The 9,122-nt window shown below is 39.1% G+C and overlaps 1 protein-coding gene across 1 annotated transcript; it reads left to right on the top strand.

Annotated features, from left to right (window-relative positions):
• The first annotated feature begins 7,439 nt into the window (after positions 1–7,439).
• On the top strand, positions 7,440–8,435 carry LOC100945184 (olfactory receptor 51I1). The gene has a single exon (XM_003781002.2). The coding sequence runs from the start codon at positions 7,477–7,479 to the stop codon at positions 8,419–8,421; it is 945 nt and encodes a 314-aa protein (XP_003781050.1). The 5' UTR covers positions 7,440–7,476; the 3' UTR covers positions 8,422–8,435.
• Positions 8,436–9,122: the final 687 nt, after the last annotated feature.

The following is a 9,122-nucleotide window of genomic DNA, read 5'->3' as shown; positions in this document are numbered from 1 at the left end:
GTGAGAATGCAAAACTAGTGGAATAAAACAGAATGAATTTAATCCTGAAAATGGTTTACACAGTTTTCAAAAGAGCTTGAAGACTGACCAGCAGATGGTAACACAGCTTAGAAATTTGAGGCAGTAAGAAGTTCCTACCACCTGTGGAAGTGTTAAGGTGGGCTGATCACAGAGCTGCAGCCAAGGTGAGCCCAAGCAGTAGAAACTGAAACCTTAGAAAATAAGCAAACTGTGCTAGAGACTGTGGCCCCAGTGCAGGGAGTGGAATCACAGGCATGCCCTACATCTGCCAATGCTCCCTGTCAGCTGAATCCCTTAGAACCCAGTTTTAACAGGGGTTTGGAATATCATTCACATAAGATTGGACTGCTGTGATACGAAGAGTCTCAGAAGAGTAAGAAGTAGTGCTTCAGAGTAAACAGGCCTAGGCTTGGTACAGAACCAAAGCACAATTCATTTGCTTTATCCGTATTGTATCATCATCATTATAAGATATGTGAACTCCCTGGGCTTTCATGTTCACAGTCAGGACCGTGGAAAGTACCAACTTTAACTAGAGTCCATGCAAAATGAGAGTAATTGAACTTGAGTTCTGGAGAATAGAGTTTTGTTCCATTAAACTATCTTTTTAAATAATATGATTATTTATTTATTTATTTTTATCATTGGGGATTCATTGACGGTACAAAGAACCAGGTTACATTGATTGATTTTATTAGGTAAAGTCTCTCTTATAATTGTGTCCCTCTTCCCAGATATGTAACACATCTTGACCCCCTCACCTCCCTCCTTCCTTCCCTTTCTCTGCTCTTCCCTTACCCCATCCCCTCCCTCCTTCCCTTTCTCTACTCTCCTCTTCACCAACCTCCCCACCATATACGAGGTCATTAACTGTCCTCATATGAAAATTGAATACATATAATTCTTGTTTCTCCATTCTTGTGGTGCTTTACTAAGAATAATGTGTTCCATTTCCACCCAGCTTAATACAAAGGATGTAAAGTATCATCCTGTAAAGTACTATTCAGCTATCTTTTTTAATGGCTGAATAGTATTCCATGGTATACATATACCAGAACTTGTTAATCCATTCCTGGGTTGGTGGGCATTTAGGCTGTTTCCACATTTTGGTGATTGTAAATTGAGCTGTGATAAACAGTCTAGTGCAAGTGTCCTTATGGTAAAAGGATGTTTTTCCTTCTGAGTAGATGCCCAGTAATGGGATTGTAGGATCAAATGGGAGGTCTAGCTTGAGTTCTTTGAGGGTTCTCCATACTTCCTTTCAAAAAGGTTGTATTAGTTTGGAGTCCCACCAGCAACATAAAAGTGTTCCCTTTTCTCCACATCCATGCCAGCATCTGCAGGTTTGAGATTTTGTGATGTGGGCAATTCTCATTGGGGTCAGATGATATCTCAGGGTAGTTTTGATTTGCATTTCTCTAATAATTAGGGATGATGAGCATTTTTTCATATGTTTGTTAGCTATGTGTCAGTCTTTAGAGAAGGTTCTGTTCATCTCTCTTGCCCATTGATATATGGGATTGTTGGCTTTTTTGTGTGTGGATTAATTTGAGTTCTCTGTAGATCCTAGTCATCATTCTTTGGTCTGATTCAAAATATGCAAATATCCTTTTCCATTGTGTAGGTTATCTATTTGCTTTTGTTGTTATCTCCTTAGCTGTACAGAAGCTTTTCAGTTTAATTAAATTCCATTTGATTATTTTTGCTGTTGCAATTGCCATGGAAGTCTTCTTCATAAAATTTTTTCCCAGGCCGATATCTTCAAGTGTTTTTCCTATGCTTTCTTTGAAGATTTTTATCATTTCATGGCTTAAATTTAGGTCTTTTATCCACCTTGAATTAATTTTTGTGAGTGGAGAAAGGTGCGGGTCCAGTTTCAGTCTTTTGCATATGGATATCTAGTTCTCCCAACATCATTTTTTAAATAGGGAGTCTTTCCCCCAGTGTTTGTTCTTGTTTAGTTTATCAAAAGTTTGGTGGCTATAAGATGTTAATTTCATTTCCAAAGCCAGATGGCCAGATTGGAAATGACTTCAGTATTGGTGCACTATCAGAGCTTACTCATAGGCTTCCCCACTCAAGAAGAATTAATGCCTCTTTCTTCATAGCACTGTTCGTTTCTGCCATGAAAGCAGTGAGCATGCTCTATTACAGATGGCTCTGTGTGCTCCTGTGGCCTCCACTGGAATGAACTCTGTGGGGGAAAAACCAGCTGTCCCTAGAGGACACATATGTTTGGCAAAGAGTGTTTACTTGTTAGACATAAGCAGCTGACCTTGGAAAAAATAAGCTGCAACTGAAAAATGGTTTGTATAATGATCTATGCCTTTCTCCACTTTTTTTTCATTAAAAAAATTTTCCCCACATTTTATCATGAAAAAATTCAGACACAGGACTGTGAAATAATTTCACAGTGAATATCATTATTAATATTGTATTATGCTTGATTTCTTGTATATCTATTCATATACTAATCTTATTTATCCATCAATCAATATTAATTGATTGATTAATTAATTAATATTACCATTTGATGCATTACAAGGTAAATTGCAGAGTCTATACACTTCCACCTACATATTTTAGCATTCCTATCATTATGTGGAGGGCAATATTTTGTATAGTTCTTTGATTTTTTTCAAATATGCAATGCACACAAGTCTTATGAGAACATTAGATTAAGTTTTGACAAACTCATTGGCTTTGTTGGGAAATTTGTTCATAACATATTTCTAGGTAGAGGGTGGAACCATATTTTTCTCACCTATGTGGTGAATTAGTTTCTCAAAATTCACCTTCTTTGGAAGAGTAAGTGCTGTGTCTTTATTGTTCTGTATACCATCAGTGCTGAAAATAATATCTGGAGCAAAATATTGCTTAAAATATGTTTTATTTCCACTTGCTTATTTAGATTTAGTTGAAATAAATTGTTTATAAATTTTAGGTTCCATATACTGAAGGTGTAAAAGAAATGTTTGCATAAGAAGCATGCTATGTGGATGCTGGCATGTGTTTGTACAAAATAATGTATAGCACATGAAAATTCCTATGTAGGAATCTGTGAATAAATATGGGGATCTGAATTTGAATTTGTTGGATATGATCTCTTAATGAGACTCTGGGTACATGTCTGTAATATATACTTTTAAGATATATAAGCAGGGGAGTATATTGAACCAAATTTGATCATTTTTTTCAAGTATCTTAAGAGTCTATTACATATCTGTCTATTTCTAAAATTATGCTGACAATTAAAATGAGTCTGTAAAAGCAGGGTAAGAATACATGGATTATAGTGTGTGTTTGATGTATCAAGATATGTGACTAGTAACTAGAGCACTGGGCGGTTGAATGAGTATATTTGCATTTGTTTGTGCATATATAAATCTGAAAAAAATTCAAATGTTAGTAGATAAATAGCTGAATGCATCTAAGGATATATATTGGGGGGTTGTCTAGGATGTTGATGACTCCATATGTGTGTGTACAGGTATGCAATCTCTCTCTCTCTCTTTCTCTCTCACACATATACACATTTTCCGAGCAAAGAAGAATTAAAATACAATGAATATGAGAGGTAGCATCAGGGATTATGGATCCAAAAATGTGATCCTCTTGGGATTAATTCTCCTGTGATCCACAGACCACTCGGTCACCCTTACAATTATTTCTGCTCCCACCCCTCCTAACACATACAGATGTCTTGGGATGATGAGGTGCTCATTAATTTATGAGTCATAGGAGAATAACTAGTATTGCTTTGCCTGCTGGACCCACAGCACAGCACATCCAGCTACAAGGACACATCTTCCACCCAGGGAGTGCTCCCTCTTCAGACTGCACATTTGGGATCCTTATATAGATCTTACTCCAAATTTTACTAAAACTCCAGGAAGACTCTGACCCTTATATCCTCTTACTAAATGTGAGCCAAAACTGACTCCTTCCAAAGTCCAGGATTACAGAACCCTGGTGCAGGTATGCAAGACCCTAGTAGCAAACTACATACCACTAGGTTAAAGGGCTGATGCACAATTTGTAGATTTTTGTCTATAGGATAGTTTATACTTCTTTTTTTAAATTCTACAATCTGAATTATCACTTCCTAAATCTAGTTTTTGAGTGTGCAGCTGGAGAAAGATCACTGAACCAAATTAACTGGTTATTCAACAACACGGGCTTCAGTCTTAGCTGAGGTTTCAGAGTTGTTTATGCCGTAGGAATATAATTGGTACGGACATTACTGTGAGTTCCTTAATGGTAATTCATTTGTGACACCATTTTTAAATGCGGTTGTTTATAAATATATGCTTAGGAGGGTTTAAACCTGGGACAATATTTGAAATATTTTGCGTAATAGCAGTAGGTGGCTATGAGTCTTCCTAAGTTCTGTGGTAGAGAAGATAGAGTTTTGTGTGGGCAAGGGAACGTGTGGCAGTTTCTGTGCATGTGTGGGTGCGAAATGGTACTTATGAACATCTGGGTGTATTAATGTCATAGTAGTGAGGAAATGTTTATTTTCTGGTAACTCAGAGTGACTGCGTGCCCATGCCCACCCATATGCTGTGTATTGCCTGTGTGTCTCCCTCTTTTTGACCGTTCTTGCAAGATTGGCTACATGAAGTCTTAACTCATGTTTCTGTGGAAAAAGGAGAAAAATTGGCTATTGGGTGATGGGTGGCCTTGTTCTCCATGGGGAAGAAATTTTCAAAGTTTTTCCCAGACTAATAAAAATCTGGAGTATATGTGAAATATTACCTTTCTGGGCTACTTATATTTGTATGCCAGGGATTGCAGACAGTGGGAAAATTCTATTTGGTAAAAGAGATCTTAGTACTTGCTAATGCCACCAAAAAGTCTTCCCATTTCTTCAGGACTCAGGGATAATCGTGGAGAAAATGATAAGAAGATCTGGACAGGCTTGATATAAAAAGACCTTGCAGAGACATTGACTTTAAACTTGGGTAAGGATTCATCTAAAAGGAGAGTTTTAGAGAGGAGAGCAAGAAACAAGAAAAATCAGCACTTTGTACCCTATAAATGCATTAATGTACACAGTTGATGTAATAAACAAAAAAAAAAAAAAGAAAAAAGAAATGATGAGTATAAAAACAAACAAAAAGTAAATCCTACAGACTAAAGGGCTGCTTTGACTTCTTGAAAAAGAGAGAAATCAGAAGAAGAGATAAATACCTTCTCACTGTTCATATACTTTCAGGATTATAACTGATATCTGAGCTATTTTCAGCTCCTTGTCACTATCTAACTTCACTGTGTTTTCCAAGAGTGCTAAAATAGAATGGAGACTCTAGAAAAAGGAATGAAGGAACAATTATGCTTAAATTTTGAATGGAGCTTTAATTAAGATTCTGGATATCAAGAAACATAATGGGATAGTTTTTTTAAAATAAAAGATGAGAAGGAGTTTCATATAATGGGATTTCTTAGCTTGCACCATTCTGATTATTGCTTAATTTGTCTGAATTTATGCAGATCTGATTAAAAACAAGGACAGAAAAGATGATTTCAGTAAAGAAGGTAGAGAAGGAGAGGTCAGGTAGGAATAAAATTGTTGAGAAATGGTCCCCTGGAAGGATGAGGGTAGTTCTACAAAGATAAAGATGAATTTACCAGTAGTGTTAACTGTGGCAAGGATGTCAAGGAAATTACAAAAGAGGGTATTTTCATTAGATTTAGAGACAAAGAAGTAACTGTGCAGAGAAATTTGCTTCAGTTTTGAGGGGGATCACATGGAAACCATAATATAATGAATTGAGGACTGAGATAAGTAAGGTCAGTAAGACTGAATCCCTGCAGTGGGGGATCCTAAAACCAAATTAGAGAAGGAGTTATGCAACCAACAGATTAGAGCCTCCCATATCTTGGGATCCAGAGAAACAACGTTTCAAGGAATTTGATAAACAATTAGGAAAGGATCATAGAGTGGTAGCTAGAGGGTAAGGTTACTGTGCTTTTATGATAGTACAGTCTTGCGTATATTTATTGCCTGAAGAAAAAGAGGCAAAACCAAAAAGATTGAAGATATGCTGGATTAATATGTGTTTAAAAGGTCTCTGAAGGTGACAAGGAATGGAATCCAGAAGGTGGAGGTCCTATCTAAGAATAATGTGAATAATCTCTTTCTTAGAAAACAGGGGCTAAGAAAGAATTGGAGTGTGAATAAGTATAAAATCTAGGCCATGGAAAGTAATCATTCTCTCTTTTTTTGATTTCGATAAAATATTTGCTTCTTTGATTTTTACCCAGCTGCACAGCAAGTTTGACTACAGACTTGACCAAGGGTTGAGGTTCACCAAGCATGTGTGAAAGACAAAGAGGAGTTGAAGATGCAAGTGTGTGGCATTAAGAACTGAGAAGGTAAGGGAGCTGCAAGGTAGAACCTATGGTCAGAATGTGAAAGATAGAAATTTAGGAATTCAGTGGTGGCATAGTTTATAGTGATGACAAGTTCAGGGGCAGCCATTGGGATTGGGAGCCTGAGGTAAAGTCTGAATAAGTATAACTGAAGCTATCATTTAGTAGAGGTATTTGTTCTATCTATGCTCTCTACCAAAAAGGCCCCACAGGTCTGGATGGTGTTTCCTCTTCCCAGTATATTCTAATTTGTAATATTTTTCACAAAATTCCCATAATATGACTTGTGGGTTAAGATAAGGTGGAGAAAGGATGTTGCAGTGTCTGGTGAGGACTAAAGGGCTTTATTCATGTTGTCGCTGACAATGCCTTACCATGGTGTTTTGCTCATTTGATCATTAACCACACTGATGTGCAGGACCCTAGTGGCAAACTGAGTAGAATCCTGTTGTTCCATTGAAGAGCTCAGACTCTAACTGGAGAGGTAGGAACACAGATAAGCATATCTTTTCTTCTTCCCTTCCTTTCCCTTCCTTTGCCTTTCCTTCCTCTCCGTTCCTTTTCCCTCCCTTCCCTTCCCTTCCTTTCTCTTCCCTTCCCTTCCTTCCCCTTTCCTCCCTTCCCCTCCTCTTCCTCTTCTCTCTCTTCCCCTCTCTTTCCTTTCCTTTTATTTTCTTTTTTCTCCTTTCTTTATTGAGACAAAGTCTCACTCTGGAATTAGCCTAGCTCACAGCAATCTCAAACTCTTGGGTTCAAGTAATCCTCCTGCCTCAGCCTCCAGATAGCTGGGACTACAGGCACCTGTCATGACAACCAGGTAATTTTTCTATTTTTAGTAGAGACGAGGTCTTGCTCTTTCTCTGCTGGTCTTGAAATCCTGAGATCAAGTTTCAAGTGATTCTCCTGCCGTGACCTCCCAGCATAAGAGGATTACCAGCATGAGCCACCACACTCGGCTTAGGCAAACGTTTTTAATCTCTGACCTTTTGTTGGAGACAGGATAACTGAAAGAAAGAAAGAGAAGATCTGCCCCAACACATCCTCCTGAGTCCATTCTCTCTAATCTCCCACCTGCCTGCCATGCTGGGCCCCAATGGTACCCCCTTCCAGCCAGCCACATTCCAGCTGACAGGCATCCCTGGGGCACAGAGAGACCTCACCTGGATCGCTCTGATTTTCTGCATCCTCTACCTGATCTCCATCACAGGCAACCTTGCCATCCTCGCTCTAGTGCTACAGGAGCCTGCTCTGCACCAGCCCATGTACTACTTCCTCTCCATGCTCTCCCTCAATGACCTGGGTGTGTCCCTCTCTACACTACCCACTGTGCTTGCCACCTTCTGCTTCAACTACCGCCAAGTTAGCTTCAATGGCTGCTTGGTACAGATGTTCTTTATTCACACTTTCTCTTTCATGGAATCAGGCATACTGCTAGCCATGAGCTTTGATCGCTTTGTGGCTATTTGTAACCCACTACACTATGCCACGGTGCTCACCAACCGTCGCATCTTGGCTATGGGAATGGGCATCCTCACCAAGAGTTTCATCACTCTCTTCCCTTTTCCCTTTCTGGTGAAAAGGCTGCCCTTCTGTAAAGGCAATGTTTTGCATCACTCCTACTGCCTCCATCCAGATCTCATGAAAGTGGCATGTGGAGACATCCATGTCAACAATATCTATGGGCTCTTTGTGGTAATTTTCACCTATGGTGTGGACTCAACTTTCATCCTGCTTTCCTATGCATTGATCCTGAGAGCTGTGCTGGCCATCGCATCTGGGGAACAGCGGCTCAAAGCACTAAACACATGCATGTCACACATCTGTGCAGTGCTGGCCTTTTATGTGCCCATAATTGCTGTCTCCATGATCCACCGCTTCTGGAAAAGTGCCCCACCTATTGTTCATGTCATGATGTCCAATGTCTACCTCTTTGTACCCCCCATGCTCAACCCCATCATCTACAGTGTGAAGACCAAGGAGATCCGCAGAGGGATTCTCAAGATTTTCTATAAATCCCCGGCCTGAAAGACTGTAAACCCTGAAAGACAGTGCCTTTGGAAGAAGGACTGGAACTTATTTGTCAACTTTAGGGATGGTAGAAAAAGAAGGAAGAAGACCCACAATCTTGATAGGTGCAAATGTGGTACTAATATAAGAATAACTGACTTAATAAAATGACATATTTATTTATTGAATATTGACCATGTGAAAATACTTGTGCTTGTTGCTGACAATGTTGTAATGGTGAGCATGACATGCTGTTAAGTTACCTTATAGACAACCGAGGGAAAGTGGAAAATGAGGGCCACAGATGCCTTCAAAAAGTGTTTGTTTAGCATATGTAGTATATGGGAAAACTGAAGTTCAGTGAGGCAAACAAACTAGAACACAAAGGATTCTACTACTATCCAGAGTGAGGGAGTGAGAAACATGAAGGATAGGTAAAATACAGCAGAGGCTTGGGGTTTCATGCAAGAAAGAAGATCTATTTGGTTTGTGGAAATAAAGATGTGTTATTTTGAGTGATTATGAAGTAGCTTGTGGAGGGTAAGGGAGGTTAGAGCACTTGATACAAGATGGTAGGGAGAAGGGGGGGGTACAGATTTTTGGCAGACTGACTGCCTGAGAAGAACGATTTAGGCAGAAATGTTCAGACCCTTACTCTTCCAGGTATGGTTCAATGAACGATAACTTTGGCATATCCGGTAGATAGCTTGTTATAGAAA

The sequence above is a fragment of the Otolemur garnettii genome, unplaced genomic scaffold (genome assembly GCF_000181295.1).
Source record: "Otolemur garnettii isolate 467f Iridium unplaced genomic scaffold, OtoGar3 scaffold00001, whole genome shotgun sequence".
NCBI lineage: Eukaryota > Metazoa > Chordata > Mammalia > Primates > Galagidae > Otolemur > Otolemur garnettii.
This window is presented reverse-complemented; position numbering and strand designations above follow the sequence as displayed.